General features: G+C 38.2%; 1 protein-coding gene across 2 annotated transcripts in view; it reads right to left on the minus strand.

The window, feature by feature from the left end:
• Positions 1–287: 287 nt before the first annotated feature.
• Positions 288–26,967, minus strand: part of CHUK (conserved helix-loop-helix ubiquitous kinase) — a 43,937-nt gene continuing 17,257 nt past the window's right edge. The window contains exons 10-21 of one of the 2 annotated variants that reach the window (XM_025397621.1): positions 23,432–23,626; positions 21,059–21,161; positions 17,698–17,821; positions 17,125–17,276; positions 14,427–14,488; positions 13,038–13,147; positions 12,326–12,375; positions 6,424–6,520; positions 5,979–6,126; positions 5,290–5,406; positions 2,857–2,956; positions 288–1,617 (exon numbers count right to left, since the gene is read on the minus strand). In XM_025397621.1, coding sequence (XP_025253406.1) covers positions 2,888–2,956; positions 5,290–5,406; positions 5,979–6,126; positions 6,424–6,520; positions 12,326–12,375; positions 13,038–13,147; positions 14,427–14,488; positions 17,125–17,276; positions 17,698–17,821; positions 21,059–21,161; positions 23,432–23,626 — 1,227 coding nt within the window. In that variant the 3' untranslated portion in view covers positions 288–1,617; positions 2,857–2,887. Of the gene's footprint in view, positions 1,618–2,856; positions 2,957–5,272; positions 5,407–5,978; positions 6,127–6,423; positions 6,521–12,325; positions 12,376–13,037; positions 13,148–14,426; positions 14,489–17,124; positions 17,277–17,697; positions 17,822–21,058; positions 21,162–23,431; positions 23,627–26,967 lie in introns of both variants that reach the window. The other variant, XM_025397620.1, reaches the window with a different exon arrangement.

Below are 26,967 nucleotides of genomic sequence, written 5' to 3' on the forward strand. Positions count from 1 at the left end.
GAGACTGCCTGTTATAACAGATGACGAATAGTGGTATGTGATGACTAAAAAATTTGGTTGACTAGGAAAATGATACCACTTTAGCAAGAATGGGGATGGTGGGACTGTGACATCAGTTTACAGGGCAAGATACAAGCATGTTTTTAGATGTAGATAGTGGTGATAGGACATCTCAGAGGAAAACACTATTAAAGAAGTTGTCCAATACTACCTTTACCATACGTCCTGGTATCCCTAAGGAAAGTACATGTATCCTGTGCTCTTAATTCCACTTCATGGAACCTTCATATTTTCCTAAGCCATATTCAACTGTTTTATTATAATCTGATTTTTATAATGAATAGAGATCAAAAAAGTAATTTAAAAACCATTTAATACACAAAGTGAAAAACTGTTAGAATATAAAAGCATTTCACATTTTTTAAGACAAATAATATCTTCTAAATTACTTAACAGATGATAGAGGTCCACAGTCCTTTATCTGAAACCCTTGGGGCAAGATGTTTCAGAATTAAGAAATTTTAGATTTTAGTAAAGTAATTTTGTGCATATACCATACTACATTACCCAGCCCTCATCAGAGTCTGTGGCAGCAGCCCTCCCTCTCATCATCAAGCAGCAAAATAAAGGAATAGTCACACTAAATGGGGTAAAAAGATTCAAAGTCAGTTCAGATTAGATTGCAAGCAAACGAGTTTTGTCACCAAGCTTATGGAAACCTTGTTTTCAGAGCTTTTTGGATTTTGGAATTACAATTACAGATAAAGGATTGCAGACCTTTATAAATTTGTGTAACAAGACATGAAAGATTGTTTAAACAAATGACTCATTTTTACAAATGAAAAAACATGTAATTTTCAAATACATTATAAATTAACAGGCATCTTCTCTTTGACACTATTAAATGTACATCTTAAATACATATACACAAAACAACATGATTTATGAAAGCCAACTAATATTAGAAGCATAGATACACAATCCCTTCAGTGAGAAGGGAATACTGTTAAATTTTCAGTAAAATTTAAAATGATTACACCAACTCCTTATGATGCCAGGAAGAGCACCTGTTCAGTGCAACACAAGGAGGTAGAATTTATTCTTCAAGAAATAAAACTTGTGAGCAGCCCTTTTAGAAAAAACATAGACAACTTTTACTTAAAATGCCTATTAGTTGAGGTTTTCTTATCTGTATACAAAACTACATCTGGCCTTATGCCCAACAGTTAAAAGTGGAAACTAATACATAGAAGGCATTTTTAATCAGTTAAATAAGTAATGTTTCACCAAGATTGAAGGCACAAATGTGTCATGATGATGCTCCTAAACAGCTGTGGTATTAAAACAAATATTCAAACAAGTACATTGACTTTTTATAAATTTCTGTCAGTTTAGAGGCTTAAATTACTCAAAAATGTTATACTTGTAAAATCATGTTCTTCTGATCATAGTAGAAATGTAGTTTCTGTTCATAGCCATTTCTTCCATTGACTGATGTCTGAAGAATGGTTTCATGGGGAAAAAACACATTTCCAACATGTATAGCAACAACTTCCATAGGTTTGGGGACAGTGAACAAGTGACAACTCATTCTGTTAACCAACTCCAATCAAGATTCTAAAACCAGGCATGAAAAAGTTATAATTAGATGTTGACTATAAGTAATAAGTATATGGGTGTTCATTTTTGCAAGTTTTCTGTCTGTTTGGACATTTTATAATCAAAAGTTGAAAAATCATTTCATTTACCTTATTTCCTGATTTTAAAAATTTCAGAGATTTTTTTCATAAATATTTGAAGCAAACAATTATTCTTTCCTTTTCTTTTTCTTTTTCTTTTTTTTTTTTAAGAGAGCAGGATCTTGCTATGTTGCCAAGCTGGAGTGCAGTGGCTCTTCATAATGTACTGCAGCCTTGAACTCCTGGGCTCATGCACTCCTTCTGCCTCAGCCTCCCTAGTAACTCGGACTACAGGTACATGTCACTATGGCTGGCCGCCATTATCATCCTCTTTTTTTTTCCTTTTTTTGAGACAGGGTCTCACTCTGTCACCCAGGCTGGAGTGCAGTGGCAGGATTACGGCTCACTGCAGCCTGAAACTCTTGCACTCAAGCGATCCTCCTGCCTCAGCCTCTCAAGTAGCTGGGACCACAGATGTGTGCCACCACACCCAGCCAATTTTTATATTTTTTGTAAAGACAGGGTTTCGCATGTTGGCCAGGCTGGTCTCAAACTCCTGGGCTCAAGCAATCCATCTGCCTTGGCCTCCCAAACTGCTAGGATTACAGGCGTGAGCCACCATGCCTGGCCGCTGCTATTTTTCTTAATGAAAGAGGAAATATACAGAACTGACATTAAGACTAAATGCAGCAAAAGTTGATGAAGTAAACATTTTATTGTAATTTCCCCAAGTTTTAACAAATCAGTAGTTTATAGTAACCAAATCTTAGCACACAGTTTTATTATTACAGCTATATAAACATAATTTATTTTCTATTTGGGAGGTACCATATCTGAATTAAAGTACAAGTCCCATCTTAATGAAGAAAATGGATTGCTGAAGCAAAAAGGTACAGAACAAACCATTCAATTTCAATGGTCACATTGTTAAGAAAGCTTACCACTCATTTAATTTGACCAAAAATGCTATTATTGAAGATAATTGATGACATAATCCTAGTATATCCCTGAGTAACAGCAGATAAGGATTTAAGGTTGAGGATATTCCCCAAATGCTCTTTCCTCTTGAGTTCTGTTTCCCATATGCATCCCAAATGCCAGATAGGCTAGCATGGAAAGTTAAACCTTTTGCACCCAACATAGCCAAAGCAGGCACCCATATCCACACAAAACTTACCATCATACTATTGCCCTGTTCCTCATTTGCCTCATGAATAATAGTGCTTAAATGGCCAAGGCAGTTCAAATTTTCTTCTATCATTTGTGCTGAAGTATCCCTATGAGATGAAAGAACAAAGCCTTTTCAAATTCAGCAAAAGGGCATATGAATTTCCTCTACTTTCTAGTCTTCTAGGTTAGCACAATCACTACCCTTCCTGTAACCCAGTACCCCAGTGCAGTTGACTCCTGTAGTCTTTAGTTTCCTCATCCCTCCCTACAGAGGCAGAGTCCTGTTTAAACCAAGCTTCTGCCTCTACCTCTACCTACCTCTAAGGATAAGAAGTCCACTATAACTCCAATCTGACTTTCCTCTGAAACGTAAGAGGCACTTATGTACAACTTGCTTTTCCCCTGAATATGTAACTAGGGAGGAAAAAATCCTTGTGGCAAAGACAGATGAAATACCTCTTTTTGTTTCTAAAAACTTCTCTTTCCTTAAAAGTAGTAAAAACACCAGCATGCATACTTCACAGACACAAATGTAGGGGAGAAGAGAAAAAAGTAAAATCTGTTATGTAGAGATCACAGAAAATGAAAAACTCATTAGAAACTACAGATAGCAATGAAACAAAACAAGCAAGCTGATTCCTGAGGACAGCAAAAGAAAACAGTGAACAGTGTGGTGGGGGAGCTACCTAGAACCAAGAAGTATCCCTGGAAGTTCATATTTGAAGGCAATCCTGCTTGTGGTTTCTACCTTCATGCTTTCCTCTTCTACATGGCCTCTCTCTTCTCCCTTTGCCAACTTCAGTCCCCTAACAAGAGTCTGTTTTAGGTCATGGATGATAGTCACTGTCAGCTTAGAATGACATTCTGATTCAGCTCTTATCCAACAGATGGAAAAATTGTGGCCAAACAGTTCCCAATCCTTGGTAGTTAAGTACCACAGGTACATAATAATTGAAATCAATTTTCTTATACAGTGTATTCTGACTGGACACAGTGGCTCATGCCTGTAATCCCAGCACTTTTGGAGGCCAAGGCAGGTGGATTACTTGAGATCAGGAGTTCAAGACGAGCCTGGCCAACGTGGTGAAACCCCGTCTTTACTAAAATACAAAAATTAGCCAGGTATGGTGGCACGCGCCTGTAATCCCAGCTACTTGGGAAGCTGAGGCAGGAGAATTGCTTGAATCTGGGAGGCGGAGGTTGCAATGAGCCAAGACTGTGCCACTGCACTCCAGCCTAGGCGACAGAGTGAGATTCCGTCTCAAAATAAAATATAATGTGTTCCTTCTAGAAAATACATTGAAAGTATGTCACATATACTTTTGCAAACAACCACACCTCAAATTGGAAATTACCTGTATTGCGGTGACATTTGCAAACATTAGCATCTGCCAAAAAAACCTAAATGCCTTTAATAAAGGCATAAAAGTAAGTAAAGTATTAAATTTTACTTCCTTCAACTCTGATTACTGGAATATTTTGTAAAGTCCATATATTTAATTATAGCCTGTGCTACAGTTGTAGGTGTACTGCATTGGGCCACATGTATAATGACCCCAAGATATATACCCTGGAACTTCCTTTCTTTAAAAAAATAAAATACCTGATATCAGCTTGCCTTCCTGCCATGTGCTTTTCTCTCATAAAAGTAGAGTACAGAATGTGCAACTGCATGACCTCCTGAGCAGTGATGTAACATGGCTGCTCTTCTGCAAAACTAATTATGGGCAGAGTTTCCAGGAAATGCTGGTGCTGTAGAGGTCTCCATGAGTTGTGAGAAAAGCGACAATACACAAGCTAGCAAAGAGCCACTGGCTTTGGATACGGCACATCTTATGCTGAGAAAATAACAGAAATGGATAGTCATTCAGCTTTAGCAAAAGAGTAGGAATTAATAAAATATAGGGCTTGGAATTTGAGTTCTTACTTGCAAAACTGATTTAAAACATTGAAAAAAGTCTAATCTTAGAAATACAAAGTTATAAAATAGATCTCAAAAATTTATTAGAAGGGTAATCAAGGATCCCCAAAATGATAAATGCAAAATGATAGCATAATTTCTTATAAACTGTTAATGAAGGAATAAGGTTTGAGTAAAAGAAAGTAATAAGCCAATAAAAGAAAAGACTTAGAACTTGGACTGAGCTAATAATAAGCAACATTTGCTGAACATTTATTTCCCAAGCACTTTATATACATCGTCTAATCAAATTTCCACAACAGTTCTATGAGACATTCCTGTTTTACAGGTGAGGAAATATGAACATCAAAAAAGTCAAGTAAGTTGCCTAAGATTATTACAAAGGGATAGTCAGGACTCAACCCTGGTCTGAAGGCACAGAAGACTACCTTAACAACTACTGCCTCATTCCTATACCACTGCTATGAAAACACAGCTATCTATTGTTACAAAGTAAACCCACCCATCTTGAGGAGTTACCACACATGACAGAGAATGATCATGTTCTGCTGAAGTCGGGGGCAGCCATACTGACGTCTGAGGGGTTACTGCACCTTCTAGACTGGATCCTACAAGGGACCGGGCAGAACTCTGTGTCTGAAGGAAAAGAAAAAAAATCATCAAAAGATTACAGGCAAGCATCTCTGTTGATTCACACAATTTCTTACCATATTCCTAAGACTTACATTTCCATTACTACTTATATGCACAACCAGAGTATTTCAGTGCAAAACTATTCCCACCTTTACACACTGTTAGTAAACTGTCCTTGGCCCCTTTCTTCATTGACTAAAACCAAATGTATCCATTCATCTTATACCATTTTAGTTGAAGAAAGAAAAAAAACCCAGTTGAATAGATGGTCAGTTTCATTATCTAGTCAGGTACATCTATCCCCAAGTTGCGTTGGAATACCACAGTGGTCAAGGGCTAAGAGGAGTATAACAACAGAGAAATTGGAAAGGAGAGATGATAATAAGTCCTGCATCTCAACTGCTAGTCTGGACACCAAGCAAGGAACATGGACGTCATTTCATGCCAGTGCAAAATATATACATGCCAGCACAAAATGTGTTCAAGAGGGCTCAACTCATGCTGATAAAAATCCCCTTTGCAGGGAATAACAGCAACTCAATGTCACATTAAATAATTCATTAATAATTACTTACACAGGCAATTTTAAGGAGATGCCATATTTCTTTCTGCCTTTTTCCCTGCATGAACATGACAGTATTATCAGCTTCTTTGATGTTACTGAGGGCCACTTCCACCTTAGGGAGTAGATCAATAATCTTCTGCTTACAGCCCAACAGCTTGCTGGAGAGATTAAATCAGTGTCAGACACTTACATGTTCCCCAAGACTGTATGTATACCATATTCCCAAAACCCAGCTGAGGAAATGAACCACAATCAGCATCAGATTTAATGACTGATCTCCAAAGTAATGCATACAAAAGGACACATAAATGCAGACAGCTATGGCCAAGCTACCCAAGGTACTTTCAGAATCCTTCCTGGGTAAGTATACTTTACCAAAGAGGGCATTTGTACTTTGAGAGGAACAAGATAAACGTATCCTGGTTCTTCAGTAGGAAATGAAGCAATTTTCCTACCTCAAATGACCAAACAGCTCCTTGAGCACACGGTCCTGACTCTGCACAGTGTGCACAATGATTTTCACCATTTCTGTGCTGTCACTGTAGGAGTGATCTATAAAAGACATCAGTCAGTGGGTATAATCTTTATTCTGCAACATATCAACCTCCAAACAAAAAATTCCTCAAAAATCCCTGAAACTCTGAAACTAATTTTAATTAATATCTCCATTTAAATTAAAAATTGGGTTAAAAGATATAAAGATTACCTATAAATAAAATCTAGTTACATATAAAAAATAAAGTTTGTATGTGTATAATGTATATATAAATTTATCAGTAAGAGACCTTAGTTGCCTGTGCTTGAGAAGAATAGTCTTGGCTATCTTGAACCCATACTAACCCAAGCCCCAGACACAAATGCAGCCTCTGGCCAAGAGAACAATTTTTCTTGGATGATTAACCACATATTTAGAAACAGTAGGACAATTCATCAAACTTTCATTGCCTAAAGGAAGGAGGTCCTTGAACTAGGTTGCTTGGAATTTCATGTTTTTCCATCTGTTTACAGCCCAGAAAAACTTTGAAAAACGCTCACTGAAACCAACTAGTAAAGGGACTTATAGACAGCCTGAAAGTTCCATTTGAGGGCAGTATGACATCTCAAAGCCTTATCTGGCAGCAGCCAGATACCCTCAATTGGGATAGCTGTTGGTCACAATGAGTTCTACAATTTATAATGTGTCCTCGATTTAAAACAAAAAACAAAAACAAAAACAAAAACCAAAAAACTATCATTAATTGTTATATTTCAGAAAATGGCTAAAGGAGTTGAAAGTTGCTCATGCATCATGCTGGTATTTTCTTTGGACAATAATTAAGCCTAAATGCAATAATAATAATAATATTTGCTACTCTCTGCTTATAATTTTCCCATTTAATCCTCACAGCAGTCCTGTGAGGACTATTTTTGTTACCCCCATTTTACCAAAAAGGAAATGATGAAAGGAGCATCAAAGAAGGTTTAAAAAATGTTGTGTCCTTTGTTATCACTCCAAATACCTCCCCCATAGCCCAACTTTATTCCCCACACATCTGTGTTGTCTCCTCCTCACCAACAAGCAAATGAAAGGCTCCAAAAAGGTTCTTCTCCAAACTGTATTCCTTCCTAAATACCATGGACCAAGCCAAGAGCCTTCTCATATAACTAGCTCTTTTAGATAGTGAAAGCCCTCAGAACTTTAGCCTTCTCCAAGGCTAAAGGATGAAGAAAGCTGGTTTTAACCATTTTCAGATGAACAAGAGATTCAAGTCAACTCTAAGCTAGAAAAGACAACAGAGGCCACAAATCAAGTGTGATTATATAATAGGCCCCAATGACAGACACAATCTTGTTACAGTTTGTCACTCAAGGTGACACTCAAGCTACCTGGATAGCAATTTATTTCTGAGCTTCGTGCTATGTTGACAGGGCTACCTCAAAGTTTTTAAAAATATAACCTAAACAAATGCTATCACTGTGTATCTGCGGAATCTGATTCATTAGCCAGAAGACTGGGAGTCACAATTTTTTTTTTTTGAGATGGAGTCTAGCTCTGTCGCCCAGGCTGGAGTGCATGCAGTGGCACAATCTTGGCTCACTGCAACCTCCGCCTCCCTGGTTCAAGCGATTCTCCTGCCTCAGCCTCCAGATTAGCTGGGATTACAGGCATGTGCCACCACACCTGGCCCAGAAATATTGATTAAAGAAAAAGAATTGGACTTGCTCTATTTGAAATCTTAGATTTTAATATTTTACTCTAGCTACAACAACTTCTATTACTTAAATCACTATTTTGTTCACATCTTCAACCTTTTTATCCTCTTATTCCATCAGCAAAATCCTAACCTTGGATTAATCCAACCGTCTGCTCTATCAGTTCCTATATCCAAGCTACTAAATTATCAACAAAAAATTAATATTACTGTTCACTATTTGCCACTGCTAATTCACAGGTTTTTCACTTCTGCTCTGGGTACTTTTCTTTTTTTAGAGAAAAAGTCTTGCTCTGTCACCCAGGTTGAAGTGCAATAGTATAATCTTGGCTCACTGCAGCCTCGACCTCCTGGGCCTCAAGCGATCCTGCTACTTCAGCCTCCCGAGTAGCTGGGACTACAGGCATACACTACCACACCCAGCTTTTTAAAAATTTTATTTATTTATTTATTTATTTATTTATTTTTTGTAGAGACGGGGTCTCACTACGTTGCCTAGACTGGTCTCAAACTGTTGGCCTCAAACAATCCTCCTGCCTCGGCCTCCCAAAGCCCCTAGTATCACAGATATGAGCCACCTGGTCTGGATTCTTAATGTATGTTTTGGGTCAGCAACATCTTCCACTGCACACAGTGGCTTTTAGAAGTCTTTAGCACACTATTCAAATCTATGAGGTCATCACCTCTTCCATTTCAGTTAACCTCACTTACCACTGCAGGATAAGAGGCCATAAGGCAGTAAGACCCTGACCTTCCAACCTCTACTCCCAAAAAAGTATCTGTATCCACACTCATTCTCTTTCCAACATCAATAGTATCAAGGCTAATCCCTCCTACTGTTCTTTGGAGCCAATCTCTCAACGTGTTCAGGGACCTCCCTCTCCACAGGGTTTTTTGGCCCCGAGTATATGTTCTGAGAAATGCATCACTGGCTACTTTCGTCACTGTGTGAATACTACAGTGTACTTATGCAAACCCTGATGGTATAACCTGCTATACGCTTAAGCTGTATGGTATAGCCTTTTGACAAAAGGCTACATACCTGTTCACCAAGTGACTGTACTGAATACTGTAGGCAACTGTAACACATTGGTAAGTATTTGTGCATGTAAACATAGAAAATGCATAATGAAAATACAGTAGTGTAATCTCTATGGGACTACCATAGTATGCACAGCTTGTTGTTAACTAAAACATCATCATGTGGCACCTGATGTTTAAGTCTTCCTTCTGAGAAGTGACCTCCCTTGGCTCTACATCTCCTTTTAGCTACTCAACCACCTCTCTTCTTTCCTGAGCAGCCAAGCTTCTGAGAATAGTCTAGATAGGCAGTTCTCCAACTTTTTGGTCTCAGGACACCTTTACACGAGAAAATTCTTGAGAACCCCAAAGGGTTTTCAGGAATTAAACAGAAATTTAAAAATACTCGTGTCTTAATTCATTTAAAAATAACAAACCTATTGCCCACTAACATGTTTTTATTAAAAACAAACATACAAAAAAAAAACCTTTATTTAGGTTTTCTCTCTCTCCTGAAACTCTATACTCCAGTCATACGGCATTTCCTCAGACATGCTAAGTACTATACATACATGTCTTTACACAGAATACTCATATCTACGAGAGCCACCTCCTTTCACCTGGCTACTGCTACCTGAGATACTTGGAAACCTGAAGTGGAAGGATTGCTTGAACCCAGGGAGTCCAAGAGCAGCCTGGTCAACATAGCGAGAGCCCACCTCTAAAAACAAAAACCAAAAAAACATTATTTTCTAAATCAAAAAAATTTCAGTGAGAACCCTTGCACTGTTTTACATTTTTGCAAATCTTTCTGATATACCACTGATCTCGTCAGAAAAGTTTTTAAGTGCTGAGAAGCTGACAAATTCCACCTGGTAAATACAAGTTTTCTAAAATTCTTTTTGCTTGAAACATGGAATGTTATCACTGACAACAAATATTGTTTTTTTTCCCTTAAAGTAGTAAGCGCGCTATACTTTTTATTTTCATTTAATTTCTTAGAAATTATCTCATGTATGCAAATCTGAATAATCATAGTTTGCCTGACAGTTGCTCTTCCAAGTAAAAATGGTGTCTTCCCTGAAAGAGGCCAGACAACTAGCAATGTAAACAATTACTGAAGTGGTTTTCCTTAAGACGACCATCATACTTCACTGTGTAGAAGAAACACTTTTATGAGTACTTCCCATTTCACCACACAAAATATTAAAAACACATACTCAAAGGTTGAGATTTAAATAAAATACTATTTTTACTGCTTTATCAAGAACATTTTTAAGTGAAACTGTCATTTTTAAAAAACTGTGAATGCATGGTGATAAAAAATATAACTACTACTAGCATAGTTTGGTGGTAGTGCCTTGATTCATACTAAAGTGCAAGCCATTTTACGTTGCACCATCAGTGAAAATGTCAACATGGTGAAAAACACAAATAACATCTTATTATGAAAATGGTTCTAACCTCACAGACTCCCTGACAAAGTTTCAAGGATTCCCACAGGTCCATATGCTACATTTTGAGAACTGCTGGTCAGACTAAACTGAATACATTTCAGTAAAATAAAAGCAGTATAAGAGGAGATAGTGTTCTTTTTTAAATGTGAAAAGAGTATATGAAATACAATTTCACATGTATATTAATTTGCATGTGTTGCTATGTGTCTGCAAATTTTAAAGTGTAAAAGTATATCTTTTTTTAACATATTCATTTAAGTATAATGCACATTAGGGCACAGACTTTATTTCTTCTGTTACCCTTCAAAACAAATTTTTTACTAAATGATAATATCTTGCAGGTACATAACAGTTTATAGTTTTCAAAGCATTTTCACAAACATCCTCTTAAATACATTGTCACAACATACTCACTGAGTAGGAACGCTAGGTTTCCACCCCATTTTGCAGAAGGAAATGGGAAACGGAGATTTGCCTGAGGTAACAGTAGGTAAATTACTCAATCTAGAATTCAAGCCTTCTGATTCCCCATCCAGTACTCTTTCCAGCAGACCTTGCTCAGTATTTAGCAGGTGTTCAACAGGAATTGTTTTACCAACAAAATAAGTCATCAGTGACCAGTGCAGATGAAGGCATTATTTTCAAGGCAATCTGCTTTGGCCTAGAACAGCACAGGCCTTCCCTCTAACCATTCCAGACCTGAACCCATTGCCTCAAATTCTTTCCAACCTCTCTAAGTATTTTTTTGTTTTGTTTTGTTTTGAGACAGAATCTCGCTCTGTCACCCAGGCTGGAGTGCAGTAGTGTGATCTTGGCTCACTGCAACCTCCTCCTCCCAGGTTCAAGCGATTCTCCTGCCTCAGCCTCCCAAGTAGCTGGTATTATAGGCACGCGCCACCACACCCGGCTAACTTTTTTTAGAGATGGGGTTTCACCACGTTGGCCAAGCTGGTTTTGAACTCCTGACCTCAGGTAATTCACCCACCTTGGCCTCCCAAAGTGCTGGGATAACAGGTGTGAGCCACCACAACCTGCCCAACCTCTCCAATCTTAAGCAACACTTATTTTTTTTCATCTTTCTAAACATTTTCTTGCTGCTTCTTCCTCTTTGAGTTCCTTTTTTCTGTCTTCCATTCTTTCTTTTCATGTCCCCTTCTAAAATTTTTCTACCTCATTTTCTCTGTTACTTTCTCTTTTTAATCTCCTAAATTCTCACAAACTTAAAACTTACTATACCATGTCTCAATGGTAATACCAAAACTGGAATTTATTCTGCAGCTTTAAGAAAATTTTTAACTTAAAAATATTTAGGCCGGGCGCGGTGGCTCAAGCCTGTAATCCCAGCACTTTGGGAGGCCGAGGCGGGCGGATCACAAGGTCAGGAGATCGAGACCATCCTGGCTAACACGGTGAAACCCCGTCTCTACTAAAAACACAAAAAAGTAGCCGGGCGAGGTGGCGGGCGCCTGTAGTCCCAGCTACTCGGGAGGCTGAGGCAGGAGAATGGCGTAAACCCAGGAGGCGGAGCTTGCAGTGAGCTGAGATCGCGCCACTGCACTCCAGCCTGGGGGACAGAGCAAGACTCCGTCTCAAAAAAAAAAAAAAAAAAAATATTTAATCCCCCACATTTGTTAGGCTAGTGATAGTTACCTAAAATGCCTTCAAGCACTGTGATAGAAGTGTCTTACCTGAAGGTCTGTGTTTTAACTGCTTATATAGATCAATAGCACGCTGTTCCCTGTAAAAGAGAAAACATGCTCTGATATGTGAAGGTAATTTAATGACTTCAATAATCTACAACTTGAAACAATATTATTTTATTTGAATAATGAACCCATTTTAAAGCAAGTTCATATTGCCAACGAGTATTTCATAGAGCATTTTATTGAGTAATAAGAACTACACAAGTTCTTAAAATGCAAAGTTTAATATAGTTCATATCTATTATGATCTACCATGAGGACATCTCTGCACCAAAGACACTTAAACAGACAAAAATTATGACCTATAATTAGAGAAAATATCTGAAGTTTTTAATCCAGAACTTTAATTAAGAAAAAATCTCAAGTTTTAGGGCATTTAAGAGTCAATACCTTGGACCAGAGGTACTATGAGTAGGGAAACAGTTTGTAACTTAGTTATACTTGGAAAATTCTTAACACTCATATGAAATAAATGCTTTTATTCAAAACCAAAAAAGGCCAACCCAAAGAATTATTTCTGAAGTTTCCTGTGACTAAGAAAAAGCTTCCACTTGAAAGATAATCCCAATATATTTGGGGAAAGGAAAACTAGAGAAAAGAACCACATAGAGGTTTAATTTGCCAGATGTAAGCAGAGAGAACAATCTGCTACAAAATATAACAGATGTCAAGACCAACAACACAAGTACATCCTTACAGAGATTCCATCAAGTCTCCCTGACGTCTTCCATAGGGGCTCTTCTGTAGCTCCATGATTTCAGCATGCAAAGACATAATCTGATCCTCCAGGTATCCAATGACACCAACCTAAAATATGATGAAAATACAAAGGAAATGAAAGGCTTACCACTACATCATTGGAAACAAAATTCAGATCTTAAGGATACAGAATGACCTGCTGCTTCATTAGAGAACTAAATAATATAATATGAAACACTGATATTGTTAAAGCCTTTCTATTCTTCAGATTCTGACACTTAATCCTTCACATAAGAACACACTTATTCTTAGTCTTCTCTCTTTTCTCTCCTGACAACAGTAAACTACTAGTATTTGCTTTTACCTCTGGAGAAGCAAAAAGGTACAACAGGTGTCAACTAACAAGAAAGACCAAAACCACTGGTATTACTTGTATCTTGGCTCTATGATTTTGATTGCCTCCTGGCCCCCACTGCCTTGAATAGGGACACAAAAAGATAAAGACCTTGGATTTCCCACCCCAGGACACCATGGGTATTCCCACCCACATCCTCAGGGTAAGTACTGACATTAAGGAGTGTAATAACTTAGGACCATGGACAAATGTACAGGATAAGGGGAAGAAAATCTGCCACCTAGAGAATGATCTATACCTAGGGACACCATATAATTTATTGTCCAAACCAGTGTCATTTTGAGAGTGAAAGGGACTACTACTGATAATTATGGCAAGATATTAGGTATAAACTAGGACAGTCCCACTAAACCCAGATGTGCAGCCATCCTATCTAAACCAGTCACAAAAATAATACTGACTCCCATTTAATCTTCATAACCCTACTAGAAAAGAAATTGTGCCCATAATATGGAAACTAGCTGGATGTGGTGGCTCATGCCTGTAATCCCAGCTCTATGGGAGGCTGAGGTGGGAGGACTGCTTAAGCCCAGGAGTTTGATGCAAGTCTGGGCAATATAGTGAGACCCTGTCACTAATAAAATGTAAAAGTTAGCCAGGCATGGTGGTGCACCTCTTGTCCCAGCTACACAGGAGGCCAAGATGGGAGGACTTGCTTGAGCCTGGGAAGTTGAGGCTGCAGTGAGCTTTGATCATGCCACTGCACTCCAACCTGGGCAACACAGTGACCCTGTCTCAAAAAATAAATAAATAAAGGAAACTGAAGCTTAGTAAGGCACTAGGTAATTTTCAAAAAGTCCTTGTTTTTAATCACTATGATACCTCCCTCTTTATATACAAAGCATCTACTAGAATTTTGTCTGAATTTCGGGAATGACATGAAAAATGCTCTTTATATACCAAAACCAAAGACAGTTTCTAATGGAGACATCAAGAATTAATAAGTACACAGAATGTGGTCAATGATTTTACCTCAGCATAGTGGATGGCCTTTTCTTCCATTTCTTTCCATGCTTTTAGCATTTTTTCTGAAGCTAAAAGAAAAGTCTGAATTGGTTATCTCAGAAATAGCCATATCTTTAATTACTGGCCTGCCTGCCTCCTTGCCATATCAACATCAAAGATGTGTTATGAGTTGAATTGTGGCCCCCCAAAAGATATGTGGAATTCCTAACCCCCAATATCTCAGAATGTGACCTATTTGGAAATAAAGTCATTACAGAAGTAATTAGATAAATTAATACTCATACAGGAATGGTCTGGGCTCTTAATCCAGTATGACCAGTGTACTTAGAAGAGACGAGACACAGGATACAGATACACAGGGGAGAATGCTATGTGACAATGGAGACAGATTAAGGTGCTGCAACTGTAAGCCAAGGAATGCCAGTGATGGCTGGCAGACCATAAGACCATAAGAAGCTAGAGAGAAACAAGGAAAGATTCTTCTCTGCGGATTTCAGAGAAAACATGGCCCTGCCAACACCTCGATTTTGGACTTTTAGCCTCCAGGGCTGTGAGACAATAAGTTTCTATTGCTGAAGCCACACAGGTTATAGAACCCTTAGGAAATGAATACAGATGACTGTTTTCTTTCTTTCTTTTTTTTTTTTTTGGAGATGGAGTCTCACTCTGTCACCCAGGCTGGAGTGCAGTGGTGCAATCTCAGCTCACTGCAAGCTCCGCCTCCCAGGTTCACACCATTCTCCTGCCTCAGCCTCCCAAGTAGCTGGGACTACAGGAGCCCACCACCATGCCTAGCTAATTTTTTGTATTTTTTAGTAGAGATGGGGTTTCACCATGTTAGCCAGGATGGTCTTGATCTCCTGACCTCGTGATCTACCCGCCTCGGCCTCCCAAAGTGCTGGGATTACAGGCATGAGCCACTGTGCCCGGCCGACTGTTTTCTTAAAAAAAATATGTATATCAGTGTGGAGATAGGTGGATAAAGGAAAAACCAATTTTTTTTTTTTTTTGAGATAGTGTCTCACTCGGTCACCCAGGCTGGAGTGCAGTGGCATGATCTCGGCTCACCGCAACCTCTATCTCCAGGGCTCAAGTGATCCTCCCACCTCAGCCTCCTGAATAGCTGAGGTGTGCACCACCATGCCCGGCTAATTTTTGTATTTTTTGTAGAGATGGGGTTCTACCCCACATTGCCCAGGTTAGTCTTGAACTCCTGAGCTCAAGGGATCCACCAGCTTCGGCCTCCCAAAGTGTTGAGATTACAGGCGTGAGTCACACCTGGCCAGAAAAGAAATTTAATACTTGAATGTGATTTTTAAAAATTAAATACTATAAAAGGATATAAACAGAAAAGACTCTGTCTTCCTCCCTTCTACCATCCATCTCAAGGGACCTTACTATGATTATTTGTTACATAGACACATACCCTGCTCCCTCGCAAGTGAAACCACTGGTATACTCTTTATTTTTTCCCACAATTTAAAACTTTTCTGTCAACTAAAGACCCAGGTGATCTTTTAATAAAGCACATACAGATCTACCTCATTCTTCTTTAACAATTGTATAATAAGCCTTTGACAAGTCTAAGGTATTTTAATGAAATAATTATATTTTATCACTTGCCAGAATGTCAATAATATACAAATAGAGATAAAATAACAATATTATTAATAAAACCAGTTCTGGAGAGTAAATTCATTCACCCAACTGGACACTATTGATTGTTTATTCTGAGATACACATACTTTGCTCAGGACAAGTGTACAAGCAGTATTTGTTTCCTAAAAAGGATTTGTTTTATAAAAGAAAACAGAAATGCTGGTAGTGACTCCTTCAATTTACTCATATTTTAACTCTGTCTTTTTACATTTCCTTAGTGCATCTGAAGGAGATAAGCTTGGAGTCAAATATTGAAAATTTGGAGATTGTGTATGCAAAAAATAGGACTCCACAGTAGATGGTTTGAAAAAAATCATAGCCTTAGAATATTTGTGTCATTATTTACAGAAAGGTAAGTAGTTTAAGACTCCCCTGGTTGTCTTAGTCCATTTGGGCTACTATAACAAAATACCATAGACTAAGTGCCATAAAAACAATAGAAATTTATTTCTTATAGTTCTGAAGGCTGGGAAGTCCAAGAACAAGGCAGATTTGGTATCTGGTGAGGGCCTGCTTTCTGGTTCCTGATGACTATCTTCTTGCTCTGTCCTCACATGCAGAAGGGGTGAGGGATCTCATTCAGTCCTCTTTTGTAAGAGCATTAATCCCAAACACGAAGGCTCCACTCTCATGACCTAGTCACTTCCCAAAGACTCCACCTACCAACACCGTCACCTTCAGGGTCAGAATTTCAACATATGTATTTCATGGGGGACACAAACATTCAGTCCACAGCACTGGCTAAGAAGTCCAGATTTTGTATTTATTTTTAAATTATGTTTGAAATTCAAGATTATTAAATTGCTTCTGTATTTTTTTGGAGCTAAATAATTTTAGCCCAATTGTGAAACTAAATTGCTCAACTAAGCAAATTTTTAAAAAGAGGTAACATTCAAAACAAACATGGTTTATGGTAATCTAAGTTGTCCTGTCTCCTGTCCTAATGTGAAGGTAAGTAAAACAACTGGCTGAGTTAAGAAGGCAAAACAACAGATGGCTTCAAGAAACCAGATATTCCTTTGAAATATATTACTCAGACACTTACATATCCCATACGTCATCTGCTCACTGTATCTCTCCAAGTCAAGCTGAATGCTTTTGTGAAAAAACTCCAATTTAGCTTTCAGTTGTTGTGATGCTGAGATCAAAGTGTTCTTCATTTTTGTTAAGTTAGCATTATATCTAAGAAGACTTAACCTAAACCATAGCAAAAAAAAAAAAGAAAAAAGATATTATCAGCATTCAGCATTCAGAAACATTGAACAATAATTTAAAAACATAAACTGCCACAAGGCCAAAGCCTAAGTTTCTATTATCAATCTATGAGAAATAACTGATCTCTAGAATCTGATCTCTAAAGACTTCCTGCCTATAATATTCTGTGATAAACAATCTTTTTGTACTAGGACCATACGGGAATTATTACCCTCAAGTCATTATAATAGAATGGTCTCAGTCCATTAGTGAGAATTCTACAAGTTTAATCAGAACATTACACTTCAAATTGGCCTAGTATGTTACTATTACATGAAATATTGATTAGTGAAAACCAGCAAGATTAATTCTTGAGTATATGATGCACATTGCATTGTGCTTATAAACAACAGAATCCACTTACATTGCTGCCCTTTGTCCCTGAAAGAGCCTGCTGTAGTCTTCTTTTAGTCCAGACACATAGTGCACTGCTTCAGCCCACACTTTACGCAGCTGTACAATTGGAAGCTGTATTTTGCTGTCCTGTACTATATACAAGAAGATGAGAAAAGGGGCAAGGGAGTTAGTTACTTTTGAGGATTTTAGAGTTGATTTGTTGTTCTCTGTGATTTTCTGTCTACAAAAACAGGATTCCCATAGATGCTAGAAACTGATGCTAAAAGAGCCACTTGTTTCCATTTAATTCAGTTCAATATACATTTACAGAGCACCTGCAATACATAAGCCCTGCTCCAGATACAAGGGGGAAAAAAAAATGAATGACATAATCACTACACTCACAGAGCCTGAGATTATTCCTGTATCTGTCTTTTTTGTTTGCTTTTCTGCAACCTGGAATACTCTTTTTCTCTCTGCTAATCCAAATTATTTCTTTCAAGTTCTAAATCAAGTCCCATCTCCTCTGGGTCTTTCCTACCTCTAAATAATAAATTTCATATCCTGGACCAACAATCCAGCATTAAGAATACACACGAGTCAGGTGTGATGGCTCACGCCTGTAATCCCAGCACTTTGGGAGGCCAAGGCGGCTGGATCCCTTGAGGTCAGGAGTTCAAGACCAGCCTGGCCAACATAGTGAAACCCTGTCTTTACTAAAAATACAAAAATTAGCTGGGTGTAGTGATGCACATCTACAATCCCAGCTACTCAGGAGGCTGAGGCAAAAGAATCGCTTGAACCCAGGAGGTGGATGTTACAGTGAGCCAAGATCGCACCACTGGACTCCAGCCTGGGTGACAGAGTGAGACTCTACCTCAAAAAAAAGAAAAAAAAAGAAAACACAGAGGGTAAATGGCAGTTTAATAAAATATGCTTTCTTCAATGCCAGACTTTAAAAAGTTATCTATTTGTGATTTTTATCTCACCCATTCTTTGGTAAAGGGAATGCTGCTTTTCTAAAACCATGTGTTAAGTTCAATGAAATTCTATTTTAACATATGGAATTCTCCAACATTGAAACAGATTCATATTGTAAGGCAGCAAGTATATTCTCTGTTACTGTTTTCTAATGAAAACTTCAGAGAAAGGTTAGGCAAAACTTGCTACACTAGTGTTCCTACGAGAAAACACATCATCTGAAGCAGACTTTAAATAAATTAAGCTATATAAATGGAAAAATATTTGCCTCCCTTAATAATTATTAATATTCTCAATTAACCTTTCTCCTATTGTATACCCAAACTTCCACCTGTGGCTTCCTACAACAGACCAAAAAAAAAAAAAAATCAATCAAACTTTTTAAACAAAATAAAACAAAAACAACTCATTGATGGGGGCATGTAAAAGTGGTACAGGAGCCCACTGAAAGAGCTCCAAATGGCCAAAGCTGGAACAATCTGAGCAACAGAATAAACTAGTATTGGATTATAATATAAAGTATTTTAAAAAATCCATTAATCCATACTAATATAAATAAATGACTGAAATTAATAAATGGGAGAGCAAGGACAAATCTCCTATGCAGAAGAATTCCAAATAAATTATGTAGATACTCTATCCTAAAAGAGGGGAACATAACTCCCTCTTTTTTTTTTTTTTTTTTTTTTTTTGAGACAGGGTCTCGCTCTGTCACCCTGGCTAGAATGTAGTGGCATGAACTCAATTCACTGCAATCTTACTTCCGTGACCTTTCTCTCAAAAACCCACTGCCCCAGTCTAATCATGAAAAAAAAAAAAAAAAGGCCAGGCACGGTGCCTCATGCCTGTAATCTCAGCACTTTGGGAGACCAAGGCAGGCGGATCACCTGAGGTCAGGAGTTCAAAACCAGCCTGGCCAACATGGCAAAACCCTGTCTCTACTAAAAATACAAAAATTAGCTGGGCATGGTGGTGCGTGCCTGTAATCCCAGCTACTCGGGAGGCTGAGATAGGAGAATCGCTTGTACCCGGGAGGTGGAAGTTGCAGTGAGCCAAGATTGCACCACTGTACTCCAGCCTAGGCGACAAGAGCGAAACTCCATCTCAAAAAAAAAAAAGACAAATTTTAGCAGAGGGACATCTTACAAAATACTTGACTAGTATTCCTTAGAACTGTCAAGGTCATCGAAAACAAGGACTATTTGAAGTCTGAGAAAATGTCACAGCAAACAGGAGCTAAAGAGACATGACAACTAAATATAATGTATCCTAGATGAGATCTTAGAACAGAAAAAGGATATTAGGTAAAAATGAAGGAAATGTGAATAAAGTATGGGTTTCAATTAATAATATATGGGTTCATTAAATGTAACAAATGCATCATACTAATGTAAAATAGATTTTTTTAACTTTTTAATATTTTTTAATATTTTATGTTTTTTATTTATTTTTTTGAGAAAGGGTCTCACTCTGTTGCCCAGGGTGAAATGCAGTGATGTGACATTGGCTCACTGCAACCTCCACCTCCCAGGTAAAATGTTAACACTAGGAAAAACTACATGCGCGAGTGAGGGGAGTTATATGAAAACTCTGTACTATCCGCCCAATTTTTTGGCAAATCTAAAACCATTCTTTAAAAAAAAAAGTTCATTAGTAAAATAGTAATAATAAAGTCTGGGGCAAGGGGAGTTGACTGAAAAGAGACATGAGGGAACTTTCTGAGGTGAAGGAAATGATCTACATCATGACTGTGGTGTTGATTACACAAGTATATACATTTGTCAAAAGTTATCGAAATATATCTGTGAATTTCATGCTACATAAATTTCACTCTATGTAAACTGCCTCAATTTAAAAGAAAATTTCAAAACAAAACTAGTAAAAAGATTTTTTAAAAAGTAAGATTACATATATTTCAGCCCCTCTGCTCAATTTTGTTGTTGATTTTGTAATTTTGTGCTTTATTTTATTTGGGTAGACATACAGTGATCAAACACTTAACTTGTTCAAAAGAAAAGAATAATTTTCACACGATAAATTAAAACATTTGAACATCAAGCAGTATTCACAGGAAAAATGAAATAAATACTTTAACATGCTTAGACAATGAAGAGACAATTAAAAAGTAGGTTTAACTAATAGTGAAGTTTCATTCTCCTGTGAGAGTCCCATCCTCAAGAAAGTAAATCTTCTCTTAAATGAATGATCTGGTGGAGATTTAATATCTACCTTTTCACCTTCCAAACTATATAAATCAATTTTTCAGAATTCTCATATAACTCCATATAGAAACTTCAAGTATGAGATACAGAACACAACATCAAAAGTCCATTTCTACTAATCATACTGAGAGTTAAAGTTAAATTAATTCATGTTTAAAGCTCAGCCGCTAAGCGGACTGGACTTACCAATATAATTTACACAATCAGATAAACTTCTGGAAGCAAATGGCCCTTCATACACAGTTTTACTTTTATCAAACAAATAAACCATATAGCTATCACAGCCTCTCTGAAAAAGAAACAAACAATTAAAATCCTGCTCAAGGATCTTTGAAAATCCTAGGTTTTCTAAATACTTATGCACCAGATTTTCTACTTTGAAATGCAAATGATCAAAGTCAATGTGTATTAGCATATCTCTTACAAATAACAGAGTCCATACTTTTGTTGAGGAAAAAGACCCAAACTTTTGTATGGGCTTAAAGTAAACAATCACCAAAACCCAAAGAACAAATGCAAAAAGATATATACAGTGAAAAAACTATTCAGTAATCAAAAGGAATGAAGTACTGATACATGCTACAACATGCATGGACTTCAAAAATACAAGGCAAGTAAAAAAAGTCAGACAGGAGACTATATATTACATAATTTCATTTATATGGAATGTTCAGGAAAGGTAAACTTTTGGAGATAAAAAATAGATTCCTGGTTGCCTGGGGTGGGCAGAATGGAGATTAACAGTTAATGGACTGTTAATGGAAACGTTTTTAAGCTGGTTTATGGTGATAGCTGCAAAATTTGGTAAATTTACTTTAAAAAAAAAAATCACTGCAATTGAGCATCAAGTAAGTGACAAGTTAATAAAAAAGAAACAAAAAAATCACTATATTGTACACCTTAAATGAGAACTAACGTGATAATTAATATGCCTCAATAAAGTCATAAAAAGAAAAATGGGGAAAAAAGTCATGACCAGTCGTATTTTACCACGCATCCATCCTTTGGCAGGACCTATGAGACTGCTGGTCTCACAGTAGTTTCAGAGTACTGGACTTCAAATACGAAAAGAAATTTTTTTGTTTGAGACAGGGTCTTGGTCTGTCACCCAGGCTGGAGTGCAGTGGCGTGATCATGGCTCATTGCAGCCTCAACCTCCCTAGACTCAAGTGATTCTCCCACCTCAGCCTCCCAAGTAGCTAAGACTACAGGGGTGCACCATCAAACCTAGCTAATTTTTGTAGTTTTTGTATAGACAGGGCTTCACCATGTTGCTCAGGCAGGTCTCGAACTCCTGAACTCAAGCAATCCACTCACCTTGGGTTCCCAAAGTCCTGGGATTACAGGCATGTGCCACTGCACCAAGCCAAGAAGGAATAATAAGTGGGAGTGTGGCAGGCCAGGTCTCACTAACACAGGCCTCCATAACAACTGTTTCAGCACTGACTGAGTGGTGAAGTTAAATACTAAAAGCTGAAAGAGCAGCCGGGCACAGTGGCTCACGCCTGTAATCCCAGCACTTAGGGAGGCCGAGGTGGGTTGATCACCTAAGGTCGGTCAGGAGTGGTGAAACCCCGTCTCTACCAAGATACAAAAAACTAGCTGGGCATGGTGTCGGGCGCCTATAATCCCAGCTACTTGGGAGGCTGTGGCAGGGAGAATCACTTGAACCCAGGAGGCGGAGGTTGCAGTGAGCTGAGATTGTGCCATTGCACTTCAGCCTGGGCAACAGGGCAAGACTATGTCAAAAAAAAAAAAAAAAAACTGGAAGAGCCAGTGCCCTTACACAAAGGCTGAAATGTAACCAAAGCCTACCAAGAGTTCCACCCAGGCCCTTCCTGGGGCTAAAAGCAAAATAATGAAGGAATTCTTAATAGGACCCATTTACGATTAAATGTTTTATTGGGGGTCTGAAGAAACTCCTCAGGCTTCCACAAACAAGTTTATTGGAGGTCTGTAGGAACTCCTCAAACCTCTGTGATTTAATAGGAGACAAGATAAGGGCAATCACCCCAGCACCTGGACCCATTTAGAGTAAATAAATTTACTGAGGCTCCAGAGGAATGTCTTCAAGACTCAGACCTTAGTTACAGATTAAAGTAATCATTTATGTTTTTAGATGAATGCAAACTTATACATAGACATATAGCTTAGAGGATATATAAACTCTGGGAAAACTTTGTAATTTTGAGTTGGTCTGGCGATAATTTCCAGGCCTTCTACCTGTAACTGGTTACTGAAATAAAAACTCCCTCCTCTCCCAGTTCATCTGCATCTCGTTATTGGGCCAAGAGAGTAAGCAGCCTGACCCTCAGTTTGGTCTGGGTACAGGAGCAGAAAACTGGCACCAAAGAAAAAGTCTTGCAAAGTTCAAAACAACAAATGTTTCATTTCTATCCTGTTCACCTTGCAAAGAAATGATAAGAGTTGGGAGTAGGACAAAACCAAAACAGAATGTGCTCGCCAGACCAAGGAATTCCAAGTATGCATAAAAATTGCAGGGCATGCAATCCCTCTAGATTTCATATACTCTAGGGATATTATAATTAATTTTCTTACAACTCCATCTAGAACACATTGAGAGGCTGGTTTCCGAGGATCCAGAGAAATTCCTGTCTCTGAAAGAAGTTCTTGAGAACCAGTATTTATTCCAGTTTCACGCTCAATACGAGACTGTAGTGAATGAAGACTTTCATCAGGTGGTAACAGAAAAGAAATTATCTTTGCAGAAGTCATATTTAGGATGTGTACTATCTGTATAAATAAAAAAAAAGGTAAATTTATTGATCATTTGCTACATAAAAGATTCACTGCCAGATACTAAAAGGTGAATATCAACAACAGGCATTATTTCTACATTAAACAAGGTTCACTCATTCTCCAAAGTGAGATCTCCTTTTATAATTATAAAATGACATTCTGAAAACTGAACAATTTTCTTTTCTACAATAGATGTTAGTTCCAATAATAAAATTTCAAAGTTATAGGGATGCACAAAATGAATAAATAAAAATCCCAATTTGAAAGAACAGTTATTTATTTTGAAAAAAACATTATCATAGACCTAAAAGGAAACATTCCAATTCATGAAGTGCCTAACAAAAGACAACCACTGGGGTAAACCACTTTCTTTATTTATTTTATTTATTTATTTATTTTGAGACAGAATCTTGCTGTCGCCCAGGCTGGAGTGCAGTGGCGCGATCTCGGCTCACTGCAAGCTCTACCTCCTGGGTTCCCGCCATTCTCCCGCCTCAGCCTCCCCAGTAGCTGGGACTACAGGTGCCCGCCACCACACCCAGCTAATATTTTGTATTTTTTAGTGGAGACGGGGTTTCACCGTGTTAGCCAGGATGGTCTCGATCTGACCTCGTGATCCGCCCGCCTCGGCCTCCCAAAGTGGCTGGGATTACAGGCGTGAGCCACCGCACCCCACTGGTAAACCACTTTCACATAACATCCCCAATAATTAGATCTTTTAATCTCCATTTTAAACAGAGAAAGAAACCAGAGTTCTAAGTTAAATAACTTGTTAGGGATCACACAGCTAACAACTGGTAGAGCTTGGATCTTAACTCTTTTTGTGTCTGGCTACTTTGTGCTGCCTTAAGAAATCATCTGATAGAAGAACTAGGTCTCTCTTTAAACAGGAAAAAGCATTGTTATGCGTGGTGAGTTACCTTTTTATAAGGCAACCTAACCCCAGAGCAGCAACCTGCCTAAGGGCCCCAAATCAAACAAGAACAGTTTTATCACTCTCTCCTAAAGCCCCAGTAAAAGTAACCTGATACAGGCCAAGTGAGTGTGAGGCTGAGTCAGGTGGGGCTCTGCCCATGTAAGTGCGGACAGCAACAGAGTTGGACTTCAGTCTTTTGAAAAGAACATGATTTTAAATTCTCTTCCTTCCAGTGTCCTTAGAAAAGCCATACAAAATTAATGCCTATATTTCTCCATGCCTTACATTGACTAGTATATGCAAATGATTAAAATTCTCTCAGCTAAAAATCCTTACTACAAAGGTGGGCATTAATCCAAGGCCACTATTATTTCTTTTTTTCCCTTTAAAACACAAATTTGAATTGATGTTCAAAGACACAAAACTATAGACAACAGTATAATAAGCCCCCTCCCAACCCTGTGAATGCCTCACCTAGTTTCAACCACCATTTACATAGAGCCTATCTTGTTTCATCTGTCATAGCCCTCTCCTGATTTATTGCTTTATCTTTTAAATATTTTATTTTGTGACAATTTTTTGACATATAAAAATGTTATATATTTGAGATATACAACTTGATGTTTTGATATACATTGTGAAATTATCACATTTCAGCTAATTAATATATCTGTCACCTCTTTATAGTTGTCATTTTTGTACTTTTTTCTTTTGCTGCCATGTTTGGACCTTTTGATGAACATCTCTACATACACCTCCCCACTCCCGTCCCTGCAGCCCCTGGCAACTATGATGCTACTGTCTGCTTCTATTAAGTTTAACTATTATAGATTCCACATGTAAGTGAGATCATGCAGTATTTCTCTTTCTGTGTCTTGCTTATTTTACTTAGCATGTCCTCCAGGTTCATCCACATTGTCCTAAATGGCAGAATTTCCTTCTTTTTCTTAAGGCTGAATACTATTCCACTGTGTATATATGCCACCTTTTCCCTATCTATTCATCTGTCAAAGGACATTTAGGCTATTTCCATATCTTGACTATTGTGAATAATGCTGCGATGAACATGGGAGTGCAAATATCTCTTCACAAGCCTGCTTTAAAATCCTTTGGATAGATACCGAGAAGTGAGATTATTAAATCTTACAGTTCTATTTTTTTTTTTTTTTTTTTTGAGACAGAGTCTTGCTGCGTCACGCAGGCTGGTGTGCAGTGGCATGATCTCAGCTCACTACAACTTCCACCTCCTGGGTTCAAGCAATTAACCTGCCTCAGCCTACTGAGTAGCTGGGATTACAGATGTGCACCACCATGCCCAGCTAATTTTTGTAATTTTAGTGGAGACGGGGTTTCCGCATGTTGCCCAGGCTGGTCTCAAACTCCTGACCTCACGTGATCCACCTGTCTCAGCCTCCCAAAGTGCTGGGATTACAGGTGTGAGCCACTACACCTGGCCAGTAGTCCTATTTTTAATTTTGAGGAACTTTTATACTGTTTCCCAAGACAGCTACACTAACAGTGTAGAAGGGATTTCTTTTTTCCCACATCCTAACTCTTACCTTTTTTCTTTTGCATAATAGCCATCCCAACAGGTGGGGGGTGCTATCTTAGTGTGGTTTTGATTTGCATCTCCCTGATGCTAAGAGTTGTTGAGCACCTTTTCATATGTTTGTTGGCCATCTGAATTTCTTCTTCTGAGAAGTGTCTAATTTAGGTCCTTTGCACATTTTTAAATTGGGTTATTTACATTTTTGGTATTGAGTTGCATGAGTTTCTTATAAATTTAGGATATTAATTTCTTATTAGATGTATGGTATGTATGTATCTTTTCCCAATCCATGGGTTGCTTTTTCGTTTTGTTAATTGCTTCCTTTGCTGTACAGTTTTTAGTTTAAAGGCCCACTATTATTTCCACTTACAAATCCTAACACAGATGCCCAAATAAGTGGTGCTACAGAAATACTAAACTGAGACTGGGCATGGCGGCTCACGCCTGTAATCCCAGCACTTTGGGATTACAAAACAGGTGGATCACTTGAGGTCAGGAGTTCAAGACCAGCCTGGCCAATATGGTGAAACCTCGTCTCTACTAAAAATACAAAAATTAGCTAGGCTTGGTGGCACAACACCTATAATCCCAGTTACTCAGAAGGCTGAGGCAGGAGAATTGCCTGAACCTGGGAGATCAAGGCTACAGTGAGCCGAGATTGCGCCATTGCACTTCAGGCAACAGAGTGAGACTCCGTCTCAAAAAGAAAAAAAAAAGGGGCCGGGCGCGGTGGCTCAAGCCTGTAATCCCAGCACTTTGGGAGGCCGAGACGGGTGGATCACGAGGTCAGGAGATCGAGACCATCCTGGCTAACACGGTGAAACCCCGTCTCTACTAAAAAAATACAAAAAACTAGCCGGGCGAGGTGGC

The sequence above is a fragment of the Theropithecus gelada genome, chromosome 9 (genome assembly GCF_003255815.1).
Source record: "Theropithecus gelada isolate Dixy chromosome 9, Tgel_1.0, whole genome shotgun sequence".
In the NCBI taxonomy this organism is placed as follows: Eukaryota; Metazoa; Chordata; class Mammalia; order Primates; family Cercopithecidae; genus Theropithecus; species Theropithecus gelada.